Below are 25,545 nucleotides of genomic sequence, written 5' to 3'. Positions count from 1 at the left end.
GGGTGCCAATGTAACGCACCCGGCCCCTTCCCCAGTATCCGTGTGTGTTTGGGGGGGGGGGTTTAATGTGAATTTGACAGTGGGGTGAATGTCTACACAATCTGTATCAAAAAAGCATCTGGACTCCATTAAAATGTGTGCTTTTGAAGTAAAGAAAAAAACCTCCTGAGAATGTGTTGTTTACTGATCTCAGATCAGTGCGAAGATTTCCACCTATTGTTGTATTAACAGAAGCTGCAGATTAAGACAGTTACTATTAACAGCACAACTGCAATAACGTACCGTCAGTAATAATAGTCAGTGCAAGGGTTGATTTTTGTGCTAAATGTGATTTTTCTGTTTCTACCCAGATCCAAAGGAGTCATCCTTAACATCTCCTCTGCTAGTGGCATGTACCCTGTCCCTCTGCTCACAGTCTACTCTGCCACGAAGGTATGGGTGACATCTTGACGTATAATTCAACCTTTTTATTGGCCATTTCCATTTTATTTTTGGCCTATTGTTTTAATTGATTTGTGATTCTGTGTGCAGGCCTTTGTGGATTTCTTCTCTCGTGGTCTGCAGGAGGAGTATAGACGTCAGGGAATTATCATCCAGGTATGTGTGCTGGTCTTATCTGCTCAAAAGTTAAAAAAAAAAAAGTTAAAAAAAGAATATGAAGTCAACAAGTAGTATTTTTAGATTGTTTTTTTTTTAATGCTACGGTTCATGAGCGATGCCTCTAAAATACCAATTATAGCTTTATTTTTTCCCCACATATGCTATTTCAAGGATTTGTTGTACTCGTATTTCTTTTGCACCACCTGGTGGTTGTACAAAACATAACAGTTTCACCTCACCAAACCCAATTGAGTGTTTCCAATTGACAGTGCTGGCCATGATTAACCCGTTATATATATATTTTTCCATAATCATAGGGTCTAAAAGTGACGTCAAGTTTCACACCAGTCAGAAAACCCACCCTGAGAAAGAGCACTGTTTTTACAAAGCACTTTATCCTTTATTGTTACAGAGTGTGCTGCCTTTCTTCGTTGCAACAAAGATGACTCGTATCAGGAAGCCCACCTTTGACAAGCCCACCCCTGAGCGCTATGTGGCAGCTGAACTCGCCACCGTGGGTCTTCAGAGCCAGACCAACGGTTACTTTCCTCACGCTGTCATGGTAAGAAGTGAAATTATCTTCATTACGTGTTTTTCCTATTCTGTTTTTAAAGTCAATAAACCTTGTTGTATTGACTCAAAAAGGTTTAATTTATAGTTTTTAACCACTGTCGCAAGACAGAAACATTGCGCTTTATGAAATTCTGCACGACTTTTATCAGTTTGCAACATATAAAAACCATGTTTAAAAAAAGTTCTGAAGTCACTTTGCCTCACAATTCAATGTGAACTTCACTGATAGACCCTTACTATTACTCTTAGTGTTTACTTTGGGGTCTTAACAGCTGCTACAGTTGCGTTCTCTCCTGTGGCCACCACTACCACTTACTTTTTACTGTAAACATTAAAATACCACATAGTTACAGTATAAGGTAGAAAAGTATGCCATTGTTTACTTTCAACATTTGTCCTAAATCTGCATTGAAATGTTCAAATCATGTGTTTTAGTTAAGACTGTTTAAAAAAATAATAATATCTTACAGGGTTGGGTGACTACAAAGCTGGTGCCAAGCAGTATTGTTATCTTCCTGGGAGCCAGAATGAACCGTCTGCAGCGTACAGGATACCTGCAGCGGAGGAAGCTGAGAGAACAGAGGAATGGAGCAAGTTTGAAGATGGACTAGAAGAACAGCTGACGATTCTGCAGGCAACCACATTGTTTTGACCTAGTGCCATGTTCAGGGGAGATCAATGGTGTTTCGTATTTGTGTGACTATAACCGTCAGGGTTAGTGAAGATTTCCCCCCCATGGCTGTTTTGTAGATTAACACATGGGAGGTTTCGTATGACATTTGAGTTAACAACAACAGTGTGCCTTGTTAGGATTTAACCAAAGAGAGAGAAGGTTAAGGTCAGAAAAGGTTGAATGGTAATAAAATGCTGCTCTTGGCAATGGTCATTAGTATTTTTTTTTTTTGTTTTTTTTTTTGTTTGTTTTGTTTTTTTGTCACCGATACTAATGGTGGAATTATACAGCCAAAATAAGTAATGTGTAAAATCTGCTGTTGTAAGCAGTGACAATGGTGGTGGGCATTTTTTTTTATTATTTGTAAAATTATTTATTTTATATTTGTATGAACACATGAGCCAAATCCAATACTTTCCACAAGACAAGCTTTGACCCTAGTCAGATTTAAAAAGGTATGACATTTTAAAAAATAATGGCATTTTGTGTTTTCTACTCTGTCAACCACACAAAACTGGCTCTCTAGTATATATCAAGTTTATCGTGTATTTAATATTTTGAGAGGGGTTGTTGTTGCACTAATGTATTACTTGTTCTGAACCAAATGTTCTTGTTACTCACTCATATTTGCATTAAACGTGTGCCTTTTACTGCCTATCTACGCTAATACTGGAAGCTGTGTAAATCACTGAGCAGGTGTGTACCAGTAAATGTTAGGATATACTGCAGGATGAAAAGAATGCAATTCAACTGGTGCTTTTCCTTTTTCAAACTGCACAATTTGAGTTTCTTAATATTTATCAGAGAAGCTTTTTTGAAAGGCTTTCACAGGCAATATATTTCTCTGTATGCAGAAAAGGTATTGTTGGAAATAAACATGAATGTATGATCAATAAAGGTAACATATTTAAGTTATGTCAATGTACCTAATTACTGTAGGAATATGAGAAGGAAACCTTATTACTATTGAGTTGCAAATGACTTTGACTGATTGGTGCCTTAACAGAAAAATATTTTTCACCTGTAAAATCTTAATATGCTTTAATTTTCTACTTCTAGCTTAATTTGGCTTACACTACTGATACCCACATATGTTTTGTACTGTTTATTAATAAAATGCTTTCGTATTGCACTGTTTTTCTTGAGAGGTTTTTTTTCTTAATGTTATTTTTTATTTTATTTCCTTTTTTGTTTAAAATGTAAGTATTTGCTCATGTTTAACCTTTGAGGGAAAATATAGAGATTCTCAACACGCTTGGAGGTAGGACAGTAAGACCAACTTGGTTAAAATCATGTCAGAAATATTTTACTAATTGTGAAATAAGATATTTAATGGTGAAGGAAATGGTGTTTCCTTTACGAAAATACAATATATACTCTACCTGTATTTATATATAGTGTTTATATCAACCGCTTGAAAATATATTTTGAGAAGCAAATTGTGAAGATTGCCGTTTGAAAAAAACAAACAAACGGTCATATCAACAACTGAATCGTAATTTTATTGAATAAATTAAACAGACTATATCCTGTATATGCCGGAAGCATGGTTTTGTTTAGAGAGTGACATTTCTCGAAAGTAGCATTGGTTTAAGCTAAAGGAATACATGCTGGTTTTCGATACAAGTCGACCCGTAATATCGTTTACGAAATTAATCGAACAAATTTAATAGAGATGTACTGTATACAGTACTACAATGACCGGAACTATGTTTTGTGAACAGGTTGGGTAGGAATTATTTCTGTGATGCACAGACATCCGGTCCGTGGAACGAAGGGCTGCGCTGTCGTATAAAACTGGAAGATTTGTTGTTGCACAGTTAAATCAGTTAGGTCAGTAATTTTTGTGGGTTTTTTTCTCGATATTTTATAGAAATTATTTCTGGGCTCTGACTTTGACAACGTTAGATAGTGAACGAACTAGCGTTACTCAGAGATATAGCCACTAACTCACTGTTTTGTCGTGCTGTCAAAGACCCAGTAGTTTTTGCTGGACGTAGAACAAAGTATCGTATGCTCTATTAGACCGTCTTATTAATAGTACAGTATATTTTTATATTTAATACAGTAAACGAGTAAATTTTAACGTTCTAAGAGATGTTATTATTTCAGAAGTTCTCAAATTTAATATGTAAACACCTTAAGCCGCGTCTCTAAAGCGTCTTCAACAGCTGTGACATTTTTTCATTGGTATACTGTTGTCCAGTGTCAAATTATGTTACGATTTAAAATAAAAACAGACTAAAAAACAATCAATCTTGAAATAGATGCAGACATCGAATGTTGTATATTGGAATCCTGATTTATCTTACCAAAAAATGAACCTAGTGTGAAAGACATCCTCCAGAATAGTATAAAATTAAATACTTTGATTGGCCAATCCATTACTGAACGTTTTCAACAAAGATGTAGAAGTTTAGGTAGAGAAATGGTTTTAGGAGTTCTCTAAGTAATTCTAAAATAAATCTTTGTTTGGGTGAATCTGTAGATGTGATGTAATGTCTGACAAGCGTCAGCGTGCTAGAGTCCAGGGCTCCTGGGCTAGACAGCCCAATCCCTCAAAGCCAACAGGTGAGTCTATGATTGTAGGTGACTTGTCACTACAGTATATCAACATTCACAGACGTGTGCAGTTTTGTTTGTATGGTAAACCTATTTTTATGTCTAGTGGCAGTAGTGAAGCCCCATTTATATTCATTTTTCTTTGCTGCTAAAGTTACAAGTACAAACAAGCAGCCAAGGATCAACCCTGTGTCTGCGTCCTGGGGATCAGGGCCACAGAAGACAGCTAGTACATTTGAGTTCCATCAACCCACCAAGGTTACTGACTGATCAGTCAATCCCCAAGTGTTGTAGGAAGAAAGTTTAATAAAATGCTCATTTTAACAGTGTTTTTATTAATTTACAGCCAATTAGAAATGTCCCAGCCGAGAAGGTCATTGAGTAAGTTACACTACTTTCTTATTTAAGTGTTCATTTTGAGCTCTCACACTGGTGTATGTATATTTCAACATACAATTTTGCTCTGAACAGGCAGGCGGGTGACTATGACATCAGTCATGGACCATCAGGAGTGTCCAGGTGAGGTTATTTTAAAGTGGAGAGAATGGTACTTCTAGAGGTCAAAAGAGAAATACTTTAACGTTTGGGGAAATGAATGACAACAGGACAATTCTGTCATATAGCTTTTAGCCCACTAGATGGCACTAAGTCCACAGTAGTTCATTATTTTGCTATTCTGGGACATCGACTGAGATGTTGAGATATGAGCTGCATTTACTTACACTCATGGTGACCAATGACATGTAATTTGCTTAGAATGAAGGGTTTATTTATTACGTTTATTTAACAACACACACCCAAAGAAATAGTCCCTTCCTGTAAAGTCCAGTAAACTGTAGGTTTCGTAGTTCATCAAGTAAACCTTTGTTTTTGTCCAGGCTTCGTCTGTTGCCTTGGTTTCTCTCTCAAGAAGAGGCTGACTGGATGTTTAGTAAGCTGTTAGCAGAGCTGCCCTGGTCCCAGAAAACCAACTACAGACAAGGTAAACCTCCCCCCAGCCCCCATTTTGCAGCTACTGGTAAAAACATTTACAACATTAAACACATAACATTAAGTCCATAATGACAGAGCAGTCACTTGAAGAGAAATTAATTAATTCATAAATCAAGTGGGATGATTTTCTCTTTTATTAGTATAAGTAGTATAATGTTTAGGTTTACGAAGAAATTAAAAAAAAAAAGTTAACCTTTAAGCTCTAAGTGACCTTTCATCCATGTACCCATGGCCTGCCTTGCCTCAAGACCCTGTGAAATATTTAGCACTTTGTAAATACCGGTACTGTATGTCCCTCTGATAACACCGATGTTAGTAAAACCTTAATCCAGGTCATGAATAAGAACTCTTGTTTATACATATCTGCTCAAGACGGTCCATGCCAGCCAGCTCTGTAGAAGTGGTGGGCTGCTTGAGCAGTTTGTTTTTGTTTCACAATGTTCTTGTAACAGATGGCTGGCCAAATAATAATAATAATAATAGAGGTTTTTGGAAGGATCTGCTTGTTCCCAAACGAAGGGCACGTAGCCCAAAACCAACAGAGACAGACAGACAGACGGAGAGTAATTCAATTTGGATGTTTACCTTGTCTAGTGCTACGTATATTGTAACAACAAAGACGGTAATTATTTTTCTGCGTATGTTCAGGCGGATAAGTCAGTAAATACTCTCAGCCATTCACTGCCTATTGTTGTCAGTCAGCAAGAAGCCATTAAACTGGACGCAGGCCACTTTTTAAAAATTGCCCTGGACTTTTTTACTAATTTAATTTAGCCCAGGTAAGTACAGAACAGTAATGTCCTCTCTGTGATTAACGGGATGGTAGAAAGACATTTAGTTTAATTCTAGGAAGTAGATGTTTGTGAAGAGTGATTTTAAATGATTGCAGACATCTTATTCTTATTGAAGTACATGCACTGTCTTTGTCCAGCTGAAGCATACGAGGAGCCGAGGTTAACCTGCTGGTATGGAGAGTTACCCTACACGTATTCACACTCCACTATGGCTCCCAACTCACAGGTGTTGTTTTGTTTTGTTAATTTTGACTATTGTTTATTATCACATTTTGCACAAACTATTTTGAACACATTTTTTAAAAGTATTATCAAAGTCTTAACCCACTGTACTTTTTTTTCATTCTCCACATGTAGTGGCATCCCTTGCTCCAAACTCTTCGAGAAACAGTGGAGCAAGCCACTGGCTGCAAATTCAACTCGCTGTTGTGTAACTTGTACAGGGACGGCCATGACAGCATTGGCTGGCACAGTGACGATGAGGCCTCCTTAGGTGACAAGCCCACCATCGCCTCCCTCAGTCTGGGTGACTCCAGAGTTTTCAGTCTCCGCAAGCAGCCTGCACCGGTGAGATTGTGTGAGAAATTATCTGCTTCAGCCATATAATATATCTTCAATTGTTTATTAGAATAATTGTAATGTTAATCCTCTCTTGAGTTTAAAAATAATCCTTCCAAAGTCCACTTTTCTATGAACAGAAAGGTTAGAATGTTGTATTTTTTGTTCCAACAAATATTTTTCCTTATAAAGACACCAAAGCATAGTGGTACCAAAAACATACAAGCTAATACTGGGAATGTAATTCCTTTTTTGGCCAAAGTGCTCTGTGTCACTTTATCTGGCTAACAACAATGGTGCGTAGAGGGGAAAAAGGAATTATTAGTCTGAAAGCATGGCTGGAGAATTACAAATGACTAAATCACAGGAAAAGTTCAAAGCCACGATTCGACTCAGATAAACAAACATCATCACTTTACACACTGACGTCAAACAGAGCCACATGGAGAAAAGTGTGACATAACAAGCCCAAAACCCTATATTTTCCATCTGTACTTAAGTGAATGAAGATGTTTTAAAATTCATACTTCAGCAGTCGTTTTCTTAACAACATGAACCTACTGTACAAAATATTTACACAAACAAAAAAGTTTGAGTACTGAATGTATTTGCTGTGAGAAATTGTACGTGTTACCTGTACGCACTAAATACAGATGTAGAGATGTGCTGTTATCCCATGGTAAACGTCTTTGTTCCTGGTGTTTGTTTGTGTGGTGCAGTCAGTAAGAAAAACTCCTAAATGTTTGTGTTTTTTGTCAGGAGGAGAACGGTGACTACACCTACGTGGAGAAGATTCGGGTTCCACTGAGCCACGGGACACTGCTGCTGATGAAAGGAGCCACACAAGATGATTGGCAGGTAAACTACACCAACCACGGCAACACAGCCATTTATAAAAAAAAAACAAACAGCAGCAGCTACTGAAGACTAAAACCCACTGGTTCCTGTTCTGATCTGCTGCGCCCCCTTTTGTGGATTTGACTTTTGTTGACCTACTGCCTACATTGACACATCAAGAACTATTGCTTCAAACACTGTATTTACTATAATACCGCTGTTCTCCGATGTGAAAATAAAAATAAAGATCAGTGCAGTTTTCCCCCAAATTAAGTAATTATTCAAATGAGAATATATGTGTCTTTAGCTCTACCCCAACCCTTGTGGGGACAGCTCCCCCCTGCCCCCCCACCTTGGGAACCACTGCTGTAATCCTCAAGCGGTAGTTAAAAGTTAAAATTTGCATTTGCTGAGTGAACAATTACATTTATGTAATTACCATATTTTTCACAAATTCCACTCCCAGCAGATAATTTTACCAACAATCAGCCTCAATACCCCTGTACTCTACTTTCAAATATAGACAAAACTGAACTTGTGCCTTATTACCTTGGTTAACCTCCGACATTTACAGTAAACATGTGAAACAAACTGGCATCACACGACATGTGGGCCGGTGCTGCGGTGCTTTGCCACTGCTGCTTGGCTATGAGGAAAGAAGTTCATAAAACAAACGGAAAAGAAAAAAAAATGGAATGACAGAAATCAGATATTCTGTGAGAAGAGTACAAAAAATATATAAAGAGAGTACATCAAGGACGTTTGGAAATTTAGTAGGGAAGATAAACAAAAAAAGTGTGGGAAAATGTGAAAAAGAGAGAGAGAGAGAGAGGACTTTGGAGGATATTAAACCTTAAGAGAAAGAGGAGAAGGTCGCAGGTATTTTATGGCAACATCTCAGTGAGCAGCTCCACAAAGGTTTAATTTCTCATTTAAAGCTCCTGCCAGAGGGAAAGATCAAACCAATAACTCTGTCTGTGTCACTGCAGTATAAGTCTCACCCTGCTTCGTCAGAGGGGTTTTAAAGTGAGCACTAAATATTTAACTCAACCTGTCAACCGTGCTAATCATCACGTCATTTGTTAGAAAAAGGAAACAAGACTTTTTTTGTCTCTGGTGTTTGAGCAAACCTGTCACCTCGGCTTTTGACAGTAAGAAATATACTTAACCTTTTAAACCAGGTTCAAATATTTTCTTTGGTGACCTTTTTTTCACTCAACTTTAGTGTGAAGGACTTATTTTCTACTAAAAGTAGGTGTTGGGGTTGAATATAATCAGTGATAAGTCATTAACAACAGAGGGCCATTTGTTTCTCATACTGTTTCCCCCAGAGGTTCAAGACTTAAATGTTTTTTTCCTCTGAGCCTCCCTCAACATTTGCTTCTTGTTCTTCTTCTCTTCTTTTTAGGCTTCAAACAGCAGATGTGACACATTGACTTTTATAACTGACACCTGTTAATCTTTAATAAACAGACAAACGTATAACTGACACCTGTTAATCTTTAATATTTTTAATCTTTTTAATATTTTCTAACATGACATTCAAATCAAGAAATAGACAAACAATAGCATCACTGTCGATGAATACACCGCTATACACTTCTAGTTCTCTGTTTAAATTATTTTTTGTATGATTTGATCAATTGCCTAAATACTCATCCTATAATTAGTCATATAATCATATAAGCTCTATTTAGCTTAAGTCGACCTCATCTGCTGCTGCACACAAGTGCATTTCTTTATGTGTGTGTGCCCCCTGCTGGTATAATTCTGACCAATACAATATTGAGGATCTGTGTTTGCAGAGAGAAGACAATAAATGTATTAAGTGAAAAAAAAAAAAATTTCTATTTCGTTGTTACTAACACCAAATTAATCCTTATGAACATCTCAGATTAAAACATTTAGCGTTGCTTTTTTTGACAGCATCAAGTGGCTAAAGAGTACCACGACCGAGGCCCTCGCATCAACTTGACCTTCAGAACCATCTATCCAGAGCCGGACGGTCACAGGCCAGGAACAAAGATTCACATCACTGCCCAACAACAGTGAAGTGCTACAGGCGTCAGGTACTTGTGGCCTTGAAAAGGTGCAGCTTTCAGCTGTTTTTTGCCAAGTGGTCCAAGCTACAACGGTGAGGTCTGCACCTTTGTTGTGCAACTGGCTGCTGTACCACCACAGTCCTGACCACTGGTCATTATCAGATACAGTGTCATTGTTTTTAGGGGAGATGAGCAGGAGAATGGTGATAATGAGGTGCTCAGTTGTTGACTCTCAGTCCTAACTTAATTCACCACAGACACTTATTACATTTTGGTGAGCTTGCAAGGGGGGAGGGCAGAAGGCTGGGTGAGTGTAACTTGGCAACCAGCACTGAATCTGGCACTTAATGCCACAGTCCTTCTGCCAACAGTGAGAGTTTGTACTGGGAACCTCCTGGTTGGCAGGTTCTTCAGTGTTATAAACAGATCATTTATTTGCCAATCTTCAGTCTGTTCTTCCAGATTGTTTTTCCTGTTTTTGTCTCATGCTTTGGATATTAACACACTGATGTCTTCAACGAAACACAATTTCATGAAAAAAACAAACAAACCCTGATTTCCAGATTTTTTTTTTCTTTACAACACATCACTGTTCATGGGAATCATCTTTGGAAGTCCTAACAAAAAACAAGTGTTTTGACAGATATGAGAGGAATAATGACTTTGCTGTAAGAGATGTTTATGCAACTGGGAATTAACTGAAGAGTTCCTGGAACAGATGTCATGAAGGGAATATACTGTAACGTTTAGGAAAATCTTGATCCAAAGGGGCAAAAGCTCCATGAACAGCTGCAACGTAATGTAATTATTTAAAAACAAGAAACCATTGTTAATTTATTCTGAACTGGAATAAAAATTTGCTTTGTGTCAAATTGTTATTTGATTGCATCCTAATTGGCAGTCCTATATTTTGTCAGTATTGGCAACGCTACACTTAAATTCCTATGAGTTGAGAGATTATATAATCTGTGTTGACACCCATAGGAAGTGATGAGTAAACCAGGGCCTTACTATGGGCCGCAGACTTTAGTCATTTACCTTGAAAGGGTTATTATATAAACGGTATATTGTTTTTATAAATTCCATAAGACTATTATTTTACTGTCATTTTTAGATGTCAATGTCAATAATTTCTAAACCTTAAGTGATTTGCTTCATAAATGGCTTTTATATCATGTGTAACACATGCACCACCCACTCTCCATCTACCACAGGTGTAAAAAACATTTTAAAAAATTTAAAAAAAAAATTACAAGTCATTAAGTATTAAAATGAAATTCTCCGTGTATTAGAGTACAAACACTCACACAGCCTGGTTTATGAAATTCTCCGTGTATTAGAGTACAACCAGCCTGGTTCATTATGGTGAAGTGGTTGAACTCTTCTGTATTTTTATTTTTTAGGATCGCTGTGAATTTCATGACTATCCCTGAAAGAACACTTCACCACATGTTGCTCATTATAGTCACAATGGCCGTGTGTGTGTTTTATTGTCTGCAAAAGTTACAGTAAGTAAAAGCACTGGTGATAAACTAAACTAGAAAACTGTCTAAGGTAAGAACCTGTTGATACGTTGAGTTACCAGTTAATTAGTGATTCATCAGTTACTGTTTTCTGCCATGATATGCTGTCAAAACTCTCAGGTATTGATTTTCTTCATGTGTGGATGTGTTTAGAGTACTTGGAAATAATGTGTCTCATACATGAACAGTGTGTTTGAATGGAGCTCATAAACTCTGCTGTTTAGACTAAACCTGAAGAACACTGTAAACTCACTGCAGCCTCTGCTTTACTTCAGTTCCCTGTTCCTGTTAATGATTACAAGGCAGTGGAACCAAGGAAAAGTCTTAACCTGTTTAACAGTTAATAATAATAATAATAATACAATAACATTGAATTTAGCCCTTACATATGTGCAGCCCACAGCATTAAGGTCAACGGACCAGGCCCTGGTACGACCGGTCTTCAAAACTCAATCCCCATGTGCCTGAACACGTGTGTCTGGTGTTTTTACTGGAGTGTTTTCAGTGGAGTCCTTCAAGGATGGGTTAAAAGCAGTAATTTCCTTGGGGGGGAAAAAACTCAAGCGGCTTCGGGAAACATCAGGGCTAAGCCGAGTGTATGATGTCATTTTGTGCATACGACATTTTTAGACCTGCTAACAGGTGCAGCAGACACGTGTCGGTTTAAAAAAAAAAACTTCATACAATGAAAGTCCAAAATAATTGAGAGCCACAGTGAGTGCCACGAGTTGAATAAGTGGCTGTCTGCCTCGTTTGTTGTGAAGCAGGTTACGTGCACCACACTGGGTCCATCTTTCACTGTCTCCAAAATGCCATCTCCAGAAGCCCATGGGGACAATTTGTACCTGGCATGAACATCACTGAATGTGACCCTGGTTTACACCGAACATGTGATTTTGGACACGCCCGTGCGTGTTGTTTGTGTTTCCTGTAAATTCCCTGTGGAACATTTTGTAACGGAATACAGAACATGTTGTTTGGATGGTTAGAAATGTACTACAAAAACGATTAGAAACCTGACTGTGGACACTAAGGCCTTAAATCTGTAACTGACATCACAACAGTCAGCTAATGTTTCAGAAAGAAAGTGAAAAAAACAGGGCAGTGTCCACTGAGTAGTGGTTCCCAAAGTGTGGGTCGTGGAGCTATGGCAGGTTAAATTGCATTTTTTTAAATGTGTGCCCTAGTTGCTTAGTTTTACACAGTAACTTATACAACGTGTGTCTTTATTTGAAGCTCACTTGTATCAGAGTGAAGGACTCCTGTTTCTCCTCTGTGACGTCAAAGTTGCTGTTTATTGTAACAAATCCACAGAGAAATATTGACTCAACACAGTCCCTGAACTTTAGGCAGTGTTTGTACTCTACACTGCAGTCAGGGAAGCCTGTGCTTTACCAAAGTGTACACTGCAGTCAGGGAAGCCTGTGCTTTCCCAGAGTCCCTGTAGAACACTTTACATTTGTGTTTGTGTAACAATGTAAATTCATTTCCTTAGTTCTCTCCACATATCAATTTTCCAGTGCTCTCTGGTTTCGTTGACATCCATCAGACTTCCAGTAATCAACTTGGTGAGAGGCATAACCAACAGTCAGTCTTGTTTTAGCCACTGTGTGCTTTTTTATCCGACCCCAACACCTGTTGTGCAGAGCCAGAAATATTTGGGGTTTTACTGGAGCTGTGTCTGAGCTGCGGTTGTTGCTAAGTCTGTTTAATCTCTCCTGTCTTCACTGTCACTGTATGGATCAAACCCAATTAGGCCTGAGTCCAGAGTTGTTCCTGTATCAGCCCCAGTAATGTCTTCACCTCATTTTCAAGCACCAGCCTCTACACTCACATTAACGGACAATGAAACATAATCCGCAGAACATGTCTGGGATACTGGCATTCAGACGGTGTGTGATGTGCTGACACACCAGCATATTAAAACTGATCCATATGGAAACATAATTATAAACAGTTATATATTCTGTACAAGTATAGATGTGTTACATAATATAAGTATATTCACAAGGTTACACTTTGATCAATTTGCTCAGTTTTCTGTAAAAAACAACAATATTTTCACTCTTTATCTTTTCTCTACCTTCAACACAGCAATGCTAACATTTCTGTTTCTAACTGCAAAATGTTTTTTACCAACTCCATAGTTGGATCACATTTTGTCTGCACTCATAAAGCATATTTTACTTAAGAAAAACACATGTTCTTAGTTTTGAAAAAATCTCTCTTTATTACAAAGTTTAAAGTCACACGTCCACTGGTCTGTTTGTTTAAAATATCAAAGCAGGGGCTCACACTGTAAGAAAAACAGTTTTCACATTAGCCCTAAGTCAAGGATTTTTTTGTCTAGCTAAATCCTAAGATAAACAGCCTTAATCTTGTGTCCATTTAAAGGAGAACAGTCTGCTGTGATTCTGCACAGTCACGTGACGACACTGACTCCAATGTTGTGTTATAGGAAAGGAAACAAGGAACTGGGAGTGTGAATCTGAGTGATACTGCATGTATACTGTATGTAAGGATATGTATAACAACAGTCACGTGACGACACTGACTCCAATGTTGTGTTATAGGAAAGGAAACAAGGAACTGGGAGTGTGAATCTGAGTGGTACTGCATGTGTACTGTATGTAAGGAAGTCACCCAAGGACACTGTACATAAAAAAAAAAAAATATCTGTAGGTGTTTACAGCTGAAATATATTGGAGTTCATACTCAAGTGTGTGAGTTGGCCTGCGTGTGTGTGTTTAATAAAGCCCTAAGTGTGGCCTGAAGTCATGCTGGGAAACAGCTCTGGGAACATGGTGACCGATTCACTTCACTCTCCCGATCCTTCACCCTCCCTCCCTAATTGGTCCAGTCTTCTCTGCTGTACCCACACCTCCTCCTCCTCCTCTTCCTCTTCCTCCTCCTTCTTCTTTTTCTTTTTTTTCTCTTCCCATTATTCTTTTTTTTTTTGCTCCTCCACTTTCCTCCGTTATTTATAGGATTTGAAAGAAAAAGTTCACGTCACCAATGGGGGCACTTTGTCTATTACAAAAATATTCTCATATATGTTAGTGATTAGTATGACATCCTTTATTTTTGAAGCAGCAGACACTCTATATAAAACTGTCCTTTCAGGACAAGAGTATTTTAATCTGTCATTGTTTTGGAAAGTTATGACCTTAAGTGGACGTAATGTGTTTTCCCTACTTTTCTGGAAATCAGCTTCCTGTCCTGTGATGTCATAGTTGGTCAGACGTGGTTTTAGCAGCTGCTACTGACCTAATGTTAGCTGACATGTCAGCCATGGCATCCTGAGAGCATCAGAACTGGCGGCTGTAACGCATCACCAGTTTTGTAAAACACGTCACAAACTGATTCGGTGTTGAGTTGAGGTTCAGTTGTGGAGATAGAATCAGAGCCAAAAGAAGTTCTATCAATTTACACAACAAGACATTTTTATGTTGAACAACAGTGATACCGCGACACATTTATTACATATTAAACATAATTGGAAACTGAAGTTCACAGCTAAATAAGCTTTTTTTGTGTTTGTTAGTCCATATAGACTGATGATGTTCGATGATAATTTTACATTTCTGCTTTGAAAGGAGCACAACTCTTATGGGCTGCATGTCGTTGAGCTACAGAGAGTGTTGCCTTCCTGGTCTGGTCTGTTATTTCTCAGAATTTATGATCACTCACCAATTGGAATTCCCTTGGTCATAAAGGACCACAGACTGGGCCAGTCCGAGGTTGTGCCTGTGTGGCCTGCGGGTCTCTGCATTCAAGTTCAGGTGTGTAGAAATTGTCGCATCTGGGAAATTCTGCAATTCTTCAAGGTTTGACATTTTTAACTTCCATATGTAATTTTGGAATAAACACTTTTATTTAAAATGAGAAATTATAATTAATGACCAATAAAGGTTTCACGACATGGTCTACATGTGGTGTCACAAACACACATGGTGATCTTAGAGGGGGATGCTTCCCGTCTCCAAGTCTCAGTCTAAAAATAAACATGTTGTCCCTGTGTTTTCTTACTGATTCAGTCCCCAGAGCAGAGGAGGGGAACCAGACCAACCCCACAACATGGTGTTGTTATTGGTCTTCACCAGAATTACTTCAAGTCCCGCATTTGAATGTTTTCGCAAACAGAGCTGCGTGAGAGCTGTCGATGTTGCAAAACCACCCGCTAAAGTAATGCACAGTATACACACACACACACACACATATATATACAAATATATATATATATATATATATATATATATACAAAAGTATATATATGTGTGTGTGTGTTGTTTAGCACAGCTGCTTTTATTGAGGTATCAAATAAGTAAGCTAATATCAATGCATAGCAAATATAGATGAATGTTAGCCCACAACAAACTCAAAGTGTCCCAAAGTCAACACAGTCTGATAATATAAGGCTAAAACAATTATGTCATGGAATCATTGGGCTGCATGATCATCAATATTTTTTCGTGTGTGTGTGTAGACCCAATAACTTTGTGTTAAGTTGGTCAGATTGTGCAAGTATTTTCACCACAACGAAGCAGAGATGAATGTCACATGACCTTGTATGTGACTTGACACCAGCTCTCCCCTCACTCTGTAGTACCATGACATTTGGGTTGTTATGGTAACAGGGGCATCCTACCACAGTGGGCAGTGCGGGGAGACTGGGTGGTCAGGGAATGTGGCCTCTGGTTTGTAACTCACCTCCTGACACCGTGGGCCTGGAAAAGTTTCTTTTTCTTTTTCTCATTTTTACACAGACAAAAGGTAATTCCATTAACCCGAGATTTAGTTACTAGTTACTTTTAGTTACTAAACCAAATACTACAAAAGTCCTAGTATTTGATTTCATACTTGGCAAATAAAGCTGACTCTGAGTCCATGCAGTGAACTTGGGCAGTAAACTAGTAATTCCAGATCCAGGTTGTTGAACGTCTCCAGAAGAATATTTATCTAATAATGAAGCTGCAGTTCTGTGTATTTCCGTTTCTTCAGCTCACTGCTTTATTTTATTCTTTTCCACTTCCGTCTGGGGTTACTGTTGACACTGTACACAGATAAACACACGCTTTTCCTCTTTCTGTCGTTGGCTTTGGTGTGTACCATAAATAAAGAAAAGAATGTAGAGCTGCGGTCATGATGGGCACTGTTGTATTTGTAGACACATTTTCATCATAGTGACAGCGGTTTAAATCCCAGGTTTGCTGCTTTAGATAAGTCAAATACAAAGTATGATGACTTTTAATGAATTTACATATTTTTCATGGTAGCACCACAATATACTTTATGTGTAATAGATGTATTTGTATGCATTTATCAACACAGTAGTGTAAGAGTTTGTAAAAGTATTTGTTGTTGTTGTTGTCCTTCTGACCCAGCTGGTGTACGTACCAGAGTGTGGGCCAGATGTCTGCTGGGATTGGCTCTAACTAACCCCATGATCCTTAACAGGATAGAAGAAGAAAAAGAATCACTTTCAGCTGCTTCAGGGTTGTTCACCACTGAGGATAATCTCCATGTGTTCAATGCTCTTCCACATCCCTGCTCCATTCAAACTGAAGGGGATTTATTCAATGATTTTTAATCAACAGTGAGTGAATATTGCCTTTGGTTCTGGGCATGTTGAGCAATACAATTTTCCAAGTGCAGGCTCGTGCTCCGTCGGAGGTTGGAGTGAGAGGAGGGTGGTGTGCTGCAGGTGATCAAGAGATTTTCAGGGGATTAGTCTTCAGCTCCCTCTGCACATGTTGGTGGTTGGTGTTACTGTCCTGGAAATGCCATCAGCTGCCGGACACAGGATGAAGGATAAGTCAGGACTGAAGGACCTGCCTAACAATGTGTCTTCAATTTCTCTGGTATAATAAATAGATACTATGTTGGATTTGATGAACTTGTACCAAGTAACATATAAATCAGTGCAACATCACATTTTACAGGATAAACATTTACAGGATATACATTCAGCATAGAAACCCAAACCCATGCACAAAAGTCAAAATAGAGTCAAAAACCTAATGTGATGTCATCTCCTCCGTTGGCCACCGTTGGCCACTGTTGGCCTTAGACTCACAGTAGAACCAAAGGGATTATTTATTGCAAAATCACAACTTCAAATTCTGTGGCGTAGACGTGTGTGCGCGTGTGCATGTGTGTGATAAAACAGCGTGACATGCTCTCCTCAGGTGTCACCCATAGAATGCATGAGGGAACATGACAGCTGGTCCAGGCTCCAACATCACGCCTGAAAACCTACTGAAGGGAAAGCCCATGAGGTCATTGCTTGAAATGTAAGAAATCTGTTACTTCAGAGCCACGGACTGTGAGCTGCATAACATGCATGCTGCTGTTAGTGAGTTTAGTTAGTTACTATTGATGACACACACACATTCACCCAGGAGTTTCTGATGTTTGTGTTGTTGTTGCCTTGGCCACGGTGTTACCCTGAGGGCAGTCGTGGATCATGATGCAGTTTTCAAGTGTGAGTGAGATACTGATCATGTCATCCATCACTCATGGATATGAACTTTTACACATTTACACAGGCGCAATATCCATATAAAGAAATATAGTTTCTTATAGTCCCTTTAAATCAGTGGCTCTTAAAGTGACGTTCGGGCTCCTCCTTCTGGGCCCAAAGTTATTGTAGGAGAAGCAGGAGAAGTTTTTTGTGCCACAGTGGGAAAATGAACTGAACAAACAGAGGCAGAGCTCATGGACTGTATATCACCAATTCAGTGTGTTTGCTCTTGACGTCACCCATGACATGATAGCGTGTGACATCATATGTGAACCACCATCTCTGTCTCCTTGAAGACACTGTGCAGTGATTGTCTTCACTTGACACTAAACAGCCATTGTCTTCACTTTCATTGTGTGTTTATTTTGCTTCTTTCAAGCTGTTATTTTTGTCTTGTCAGAAAGTCAAATGGGAGTACGGAGATCGTATTCACAGTTATTTGTGCGTTGACAATTATTGAATTGCAGTTATGGCCCCAAACATCCGAGACCCTGTCTGGCTTGGACCACATTTGTGAGAATGTAACCTGCAGTCAGTGGTAGTGACTGAACCAGATATCTACACCAACCTTCACACCACCTACGTCAGCAGCCACACTGTTAAATTTAGCCATTAGGGTTACAGTTAGGATGACGTGACGTGTTGACTCTAATGACACTGGCACTGCTGACGAATCCCTGGTGTTTGTGATACCCTTATCTGCTGTGAATGTGACTACATGTACGGCCGGGAGACTTGTATCTGTCATCCTGTTTTTTCATCATCAAACATTCAAACATGTTGCTCTATTAAGGCGATGTTAACATTTGTAATCTGACAGGGGGGAAAAATGAACCAAATATAACTGAAATGACTTCTGACAGTAAAAGTCAATTTCCTCTGGGGATCAAAGCTGTGATCACTTTGTTGTGAGGTGAGATCATTCTCTTCCACTGTGTGGCAACAATACGACAGTAAACCACTAATTATTTATCTTAACAGCTTCATTCTCTTTTACATTTTATTACAGTCATATTTAAGCCAATGACACACCTCCATTATCACCACATTACCTGTGTAAAATCAGTTCCACAGCCAAAAATATTATAGTGGAAATAACAACTTCAAATGATCAGTCTCCTCCGGGGGCGCTGTGATCTGATCATGTCTCCCCTCGAGGACTTCTCCTGTTCTATGGCTGAAACCTGTTTCCCCTGGTAAACACCTGCATCAATATTTGAGAAAAGTACGACAGAGGGCAGTGCCACTTGAGAGGAGAACTCCCCTGGTAAACACCTGCATCAATATTTGCCCCAATCAACTGCAAAAGAAAGAGAAAAGTACGACAGAGGGCAGCGCCACTTGAGAGGAGAACTTCAGAGTACACCTTAAAATAATTTTGGTATTTTTATGGTTGCTGTTATGTGATTTATTTATTTATTTATTTTTAAATATTTTATATACTATACTTTTATATGCTATACTTCACCATTTTATATGCTAAACTTCACCATGTCTGAAGGATTCTTCATTCAATTATTCATTCACAGATATGGTATATTATTATAAAGTCCATCAACATTGATACATTTTTGCTTTTTGGATATGACCCTCTGTCCTTATTTTCATCCTTATGCTTCTTTATTTTCCAGTCACAAGTCTGTCTCCACACACACACACACACACACAGACACACACTGAAAGAGGGAGAGAAAAAAGACCCTCATGTGTTTATTTTCAGGGGGTTTTGGCTGACTGCTCTGCCGGCCGGAACCATGACTGAAAGCAATGAAAGGGAGTGGGCGGGGCATGGCAAGAACACAGAGCATGAAGAGTGAGCAACACACTGACTGATTAGTGAGCTGCTATAAAAGAGAGTGCTGGAGCTGCTGCTGGTGGTATTAGCTTCAGCCGTCAGAGAGTCACACACTGAAGAGAAGAGACGTCTAAAGCTCTCACCTGAGGAAGTGAAGCACAATATTTTAAAGTTTGAAATTTGAAACTTTGGCTTGACTTTGGAGATTTACAGCATCTTTCTGGCTGTACTCTGGACTCCTGGCTATTTTTATTCTGAGACTGACAGACTTTCTTAAACCAGGATTGTTTTCCTTTCTGATCTCGTTGGTTTGAAGACAAGGTCATTTCATCTTTCTCTGGGCATCTTTTTGACCAATGGCTGCTGTGCGTCAGATGGTAATGGAGGCGTCTGGTTTTCATGCCTTACCAGCCCACCTAATGGCCTCGGCCATGGAGGAGTTCCCCCAACAACTCCCTGTACCTAAAGGCCCGGCTAAGGGCAAAAGCCGCGCCCGTCGACCTCGCGAGGCCCGATTCAAAACCCAGCCTGTTACCTTTGCTGAGATTGCAGAGGTAGAAGAAGAAGGTTCCTCGCCTATGGAGGAGGAGAGGGCACGCCGCTCCTTCCTTCAGTCCCTGGAGAACTTGCGGCGCAGTACACAGACCCTCCACTGCCCATCAACTGCCCACCACAGCTGCACACCCACACCCACGCAGACCAGCCAGGACTCCAGTGACTCCGACTCCACCCAGTGAGGACGGGGAAATGCTCACGTTCTCTCGACAACGTTCCTTGCTTCACCTTGACGCCGCTTCAAATGGAGGCCAACCCAACTGAACCAAACTGGCTTGTTTGCCAGCTTGTCTGTGTGTGTCTCTCTGTGTGTGTGTGCGTGTGTTAGCTGCTGCATAGTTCTGCAATTTAGAATGCACTTCTACTAACATATCAACAGTATGTGTAGGTTGAAGATGCACTTGTAGCATCTCTGTAAAATCTCCCTGCCAGAGTACAATTATACTGACGAAGAAATGAGTGTAGCAGACACAGCAGTGTGGAACACAGCACTCTTTAGATGGATTTGTTTTCTACAATCTAATGTGCATGAGAAAAAAAAACTTGAAAGATGGTTTGATATTTTTCCACTTTGAAAATTTGTAATTATTTTTGTTTTAATGCCGATTTTTTTTTGTACTTCAGCAGTATGAATAAAAAGCACTGTAATAAGAAAATCCTAGGATGAGAACTAACCACACTGTGAATGCTTTCAGTGAGCATCGATAGTGACCTGGTCATCACTGAAGGAGTAGACATCACAAAGGCCTTCTTTAGTTTAGGGTTGTTTTTTTTCCAAATATACTGAAATTCCTGCTTATGCTTCTGTTCCAGAGAAAACAATGTCTTTCTGAATATCCTTAATTTATTCTTTTACTTTGTTTATAACCTTATGGTCATAGATGTTTTATTTTACTGCTCTTTCCTATGGTTTTCTGTTTTTTTGATTTTCCAAGGAAATCATACATGTACTTTACATTTGTGTAACTTTATTCAAAAGAAAATGTTTAAAATGACTATGCTGTGTACTTTAATAAATATTTTCCAACATTGAATTAATATTTTCTCTTTTTGTTTCTTTTAATTGAATTGCAGTTGTACAAACTCAGACTCAGCAAGTTAGGAACAAGTTGTGTACAAAAAAAAACATAAAACAAATGCAGGCATTTTGTAAGACGAGTGGAGCAAACATCAATGACATCTGCCATCACAAAAGATGCATCCAAACTAGAAATACTACAAGTAAAGACAGAGAAACAACTGACAATAAGTTCTGACACAGGTAGGCTCATGCCTGTGTCTTGTCAGCTGTGTCTGTTTCATGATTATTGGGATGGTGACGCACTTATGTTGATGTCAGGTTCTAGGTAATGAATGCAGGCACAGCAACCACTGGTCTGCTGAGAGAGAAGTGCCCTCTGAAGCTTTGCTCCGAGAGTCACTGCAGTCATGCCTCCTGACACTAATAACCCTCCTTTGCTAATCCACTCTGTGACAAGAGAAACGTGACGCATGACTTTCACCTGAGGGCAAATCAACAGATGGATGGAGGCAGATAATGCTGCTTAGTCATGGACCATCTCAGGTCTATAGAACTTTGTGGGGGGAACTAAAAAAATGTAACACCCATCTAAAAGATTAAGTTATAAAGATATTAAGACATCTACAATTTTAGTGAATCAGTGGTTGATACAAAAATACATCATAATATTATTATTAGTTTTCCGTTATACTAATTTAACATCTCTCCCCATCTACCAGGGTGTAGACTTTGAATTTTCATATGCCACAACTTAAAACTAGGTTAGTATCTGTCAAATGAAATGATCTGACATATACTGATTTTTTTTAAAAACCTGTATTTAACCTGTTTTCTTTCAAACCAGTATTTAAAAAGCAAAATGTCTCAGGGGGACACAATGACTAAAAATATACATATTTCTTATCTACTGCATGCACATTGTTTTTCCGAACATATGCTTTACAGATGCTTCCCTGTTCTACATCTAAGTGTAGTCTGAAGACTTAAAAAAAAAATTCAGACTGCTTCTTGGGGCTTTCGATCCCCCAGTGGCGTCCCTAAGCCCTTTAGCCCCCTCTAGTGCTAAAGAGAGAAAATAGATGGGAAGCAAAATTTGACCCAGATACTGTACACTCTAACAGTGTCCCATTTAAACTTCTAGCATAATATATTTATATTATGTTACATCACAAAAGAAAAAAAAGTTTTTATGTTTAATTTTAATTTGGTAGATGTTTTAGATGCTTTAAGACGACGCATATGGTTTTACTTGTCTATTATTTATAATTTGAAATATTATTTTTAGTTGTAGTTATTATAGGCAGAATAGTTAAAGGCTCACACAACTAATTATTTTGTTCGAATCAATATCATAATATTATTACCTTGAATCGTCACTTTAAAATTATTGTATTACCAGATATTGACAATTGGGCTCGTTGTAAGTTAACATTAACATTTAATTTTGTCAAGTCAATATTTTCCTCAAACTATAATATACATACAATAGACACATTGCGTACGTTTTTAAAAGTTAAATGCGAGCTTGTGACTGGTAATTATTGTCCAACCCACTCATTCCTTATGTGTCATGGTGGTTATATGTAATTGATGGTCTATCTCTCCAATTACCTCTGTGCTTTGTGAAGGACTCGCTTATATTTTTACATTTTAGTCCAATGGGATTGTTGTTGTTACAGCTTGTAACCAATAGCAATATAGGGGCGGGCTTTCTGCAAGGAGCGCGAACGGTTAAGGATGAAACAGGACGGAATAATGGCGAAATTTAGAAGTTTGGTTAGGCGAATAACAAAGTAAGGCAAGTCCGTGGCGGATCGTTATTTCCATCTAACGTTTTGCTTGTTATATTATAGCGACTACATGTTCAAACCAAGTTAATTTTAAATCTCATGATTTTAATATATGTAGCTTCGAGGGCTAGCTTGGGTTAGCAGGCTGTCTTTGGCAGCTGTAAATGGCGTTACCCTGTTTACGGTAGGGACAGCGTAACAGAAAGTGTATGGATGTAGGGACCGTTACATTTAAACTGTTGAGCTGCTCTGTATGTCCATGGATTAATGTTGGATTAAGTTGTCTGGAGCCCCAAGCGGTTTTCGAAGACAGCGTTGAACAGAATGGCTTTACATAACGTGGTTTTTGTGATCAACGTAGATTATGGAGATCATGAATCGACCGACCAGCTTGAGGTCAGAAAAGGTTTGTTGAAGCGAGGTGTGTTGCGTATTCTACTGCATTTCGGATACAAATATGGATTTGAAAAAGTGCGTTGGGGTTATAAATTCTTTCAGTCTAGCATTGGACGCAATGCCACTCTCGTATCAAGGGGGTCGGACTTTAAAGAGCTTCGTCACAAAACATTTGAAGACTTTGAACAAGAGTTTGACAGCAAGTTTGAGTGGAAGGACAAACTATGTTCATCTCGGCAAAATCAACCTGTGTGCAAGTCAATGTGCGTTCAAAACGCAGTCAAAGAAACCCTGCTAGACTTTCAGTGGGACAGACCTGACATTACTTCTCCCACTAAACTGTACCTGAGGAACCGAAAGACCACCCGAGTCCCTGCACGGCCTAGTGTTTCACAAGAAGATGAGATTGCAAACAACGGGAGAAATGTGATGTTTATTGTCTCCGACTGTCCACGGTCGAGGACACAACTTCTGGACTATCTGGCCGTGGGAAACTGTGACCTGCCCGCAGATGGAACAGAGCTAATCATATCCAAGAGCCTTCAAGATATGTTACTACAGCGACAGGTTGTGCTGCACTGGATTGACAGTTCATCGAATTTCCAGGTCAGTACAGCAGCAAAAAATATAATATTAATACGACCTAATGTTCAAGCGACACTTCCACCAGACAAAGAAGGAAAATTATCTTAAGTCGCTGGAAACTTTATAGTCTGATTTTTCATCCATTTTCATTCAATAATTATTTTAGTCTATACCTGCGTGTTCCTGGAATTTATTCCTAATCCCAACCTACTGATTCTTTATTTGACATGTTTGAATTTACAATTTACCATATGATGTTGTTTTTATTTTAAACATTACATTAGTTTGGAGACTTAACATGTGTATATGTAAAATAAACTGATTTGATAACTGAGGATTAAGGGTAGTGTGGGTCTCTTAGATCTGCTGTTATAAAGTTTTTGGTTATTGTTTGCAAAAAAGCTTGTCATTCACCCATCGTTGATCAATGATCAAATACCTTTTAATTTATTTCTTATTGCAGGGGGAGTGTTCAGACCATCTCGGGGCTGACAAGCTATCAGAGGTAGTGGCTCATCTAGGGGGCAGGATGATACCCATGGTTCCACTGCTGAGCCACTGTTGTCATCGTGAGCCAGACTCGGGCGTCAAACCAGAGATTTTTATGTTCAAATCCAGTATTGAATATCTGCTTTCTTCTGAAAGGCTCTACAAGCTTGCTTTTCCTTCAGTTGAAGGAATTCTGCTCTGGGAGCAAGGTAGGTGTTGAAAATAGATCTCCTCTGATCATCTTTTATCTGGATATTATGTACAAAAGCATGCAATCTAAACATTTCCGTGTTATTCCTCAATTACACCAGGAGATGCGACACAGAGCTGTAGAGTCATGGTTGAGGCAGTGTCTGGTAGACAAATGCTTCTCTCAGAGCCAGTGGAAGTGTGTGTGAAAGGAGTTCTGCGGGATTGGGATGTTTCATCACTGACAGAGTTCCCAACAGAGACATGGATGGTTCACTGTTCAAACAGGAGTGACCAGGCAGCGGCTGTCTTTCAACGTGTCCTTTCAGACTTTTCTAGTCATTCTATGCACATGGTACGATGGGTATCCCAAAATAATTTTAATTGATATGGGTTAAATTGATTTACATGGGTCCGCTTAGTTTTGTTTTTTGGGTTTTTTTTTGTTTTTTTTTCAAAAGACATAATTCATCTTAACCCTATGAAATGTGGCTAGTAATCAAAATATTCTGAAAGTGTTTTAGTTTTAGGAAGTTTAAAAAAGACTGGTGGTCTCTGATCAACAATATTAACATAATATTATGTTTATTACTGATCCTATAATAAACACTCAGGAGAAACCCAAACTCATTATTTATACAGATGTATTTATATGTTGCCTTTAATCTAATTTTATCTTTTAACTTTTAGTCTTATCTTTTTGACTCTCCAGCTTGCAGATGTGAACAACGGTGGTCTTTTGTGCACAGCTGTCCTCTCACCCTTGTCCCAGTCTACAGCTATGCTCACTGTTATACAGCCCACTGTCCCTGTACATAATCCATGGGTAAGCACAGACAATCTTGCCACTGCCTCAGCTGATGCTGCAGCTGACCTGCCTGAGGTGGTTAGCAGTGTTCTTGGAGTAGTATACGACATTATGGAGAAGGACGGAGACGTTGTCTATGGTAAGGAATACTTCAAGAATAATCTGTCAATGTCATGTGTTAAATATTGTTTTGTTGGCTGTTTGTTCATGAATGTTTATGGTTATTATACTTCAGACAA

General features: G+C 38.8%; 4 protein-coding genes across 5 annotated transcripts in view; all 4 read left to right on the top strand.

The window, feature by feature from the left end:
- hsd17b12a (hydroxysteroid (17-beta) dehydrogenase 12a) overlaps positions 1 to 2,978 on the top strand; it is an 18,377-nt gene extending 15,399 nt beyond the window's left edge. The window contains exons 8-11 of the mRNA XM_008311487.3: positions 351 to 432; positions 532 to 597; positions 1,013 to 1,162; positions 1,644 to 2,978. Coding sequence (XP_008309709.1) covers positions 351 to 432; positions 532 to 597; positions 1,013 to 1,162; positions 1,644 to 1,784 — 439 coding nt within the window. The 3' untranslated portion in view covers positions 1,785 to 2,978. The remainder of the gene's footprint in view (positions 1 to 350; positions 433 to 531; positions 598 to 1,012; positions 1,163 to 1,643) is intronic.
- Positions 2,979 to 3,551: 573 nt separating this feature from the next.
- Positions 3,552 to 10,504, top strand: alkbh3 (alkB homolog 3, alpha-ketoglutarate dependent dioxygenase). 2 transcript variants are annotated; one of them, XM_008311486.3, is made up of 10 exons: positions 3,552 to 3,679; positions 4,335 to 4,417; positions 4,563 to 4,666; positions 4,755 to 4,789; positions 4,880 to 4,927; positions 5,287 to 5,390; positions 6,333 to 6,421; positions 6,553 to 6,762; positions 7,513 to 7,611; positions 9,517 to 10,504. In XM_008311486.3, the coding sequence occupies exons 2-10, from the start codon at positions 4,345 to 4,347 to the stop codon at positions 9,640 to 9,642; spliced, it is 888 nt and encodes a 295-aa protein (XP_008309708.1). In that variant the 5' UTR covers positions 3,552 to 3,679; positions 4,335 to 4,344; the 3' UTR covers positions 9,643 to 10,504. The 2 variants fall into 2 exon arrangements, with proteins under 2 accessions (XP_008309708.1, XP_024912052.1); XM_025056284.1 differs by lacking the exon at positions 3,552 to 3,679 and having other exon boundaries at positions 3,697 to 4,417.
- Positions 10,505 to 19,406: 8,902 nt separating this feature from the next.
- On the top strand, positions 19,407 to 21,056 carry c6h11orf96 (chromosome 6 C11orf96 homolog). The gene has a single exon (XM_008311484.3). The coding sequence runs from the start codon at positions 19,830 to 19,832 to the stop codon at positions 20,208 to 20,210; it is 381 nt and encodes a 126-aa protein (XP_008309706.1). The 5' UTR covers positions 19,407 to 19,829; the 3' UTR covers positions 20,211 to 21,056.
- Positions 21,057 to 22,720: 1,664 nt separating this feature from the next.
- The window catches only part of ticrr (TopBP1-interacting, checkpoint, and replication regulator), a 10,670-nt gene continuing 7,845 nt past the window's right edge, over positions 22,721 to 25,545 (top strand). The window contains exons 1-5 of the mRNA XM_025056429.1: positions 22,721 to 23,841; positions 24,284 to 24,518; positions 24,621 to 24,853; positions 25,211 to 25,445; positions 25,542 to 25,545. The exon at positions 25,542 to 25,545 is cut by the window's right edge and continues 129 nt beyond it. Coding sequence (XP_024912197.1) covers positions 23,164 to 23,841; positions 24,284 to 24,518; positions 24,621 to 24,853; positions 25,211 to 25,445; positions 25,542 to 25,545 — 1,385 coding nt within the window. The 5' untranslated portion in view covers positions 22,721 to 23,163. The remainder of the gene's footprint in view (positions 23,842 to 24,283; positions 24,519 to 24,620; positions 24,854 to 25,210; positions 25,446 to 25,541) is intronic.

Source organism: Cynoglossus semilaevis, chromosome 6, assembly GCF_000523025.1.
Source record: "Cynoglossus semilaevis isolate Cse_v1.0 chromosome 6, Cse_v1.0, whole genome shotgun sequence".
NCBI lineage: Eukaryota > Metazoa > Chordata > Actinopteri > Pleuronectiformes > Cynoglossidae > Cynoglossus > Cynoglossus semilaevis.
Note: the sequence above shows the minus strand (reverse complement) of the source record. Positions and strands in the feature narration are given on the sequence as shown.

Bases quoted from the DNA above. Each gene is read 5' to 3' on its own strand.
- c6h11orf96 (XM_008311484.3), top strand. From the start codon at position 19,830: ATGGCTGCTGTGCGTCAGATGGTAATGGAGGCGTCTGGTTTTCATGCC.
- alkbh3 (XM_008311486.3), top strand. From the start codon at position 4,345: ATGTCTGACAAGCGTCAGCGTGCTAGAGTCCAGGGCTCCTGGGCTAGA. The intron at 4,418-4,562 runs GTGAGTCTATGA...TTGCTGCTAAAG, and splicing joins CAATCCCTCAAAGCCAACAG to TTACAAGTACAAACAAGCAG. The intron at 4,928-5,286 runs GTGAGGTTATTT...GTTTTTGTCCAG, and splicing joins GGACCATCAGGAGTGTCCAG to GCTTCGTCTGTTGCCTTGGT.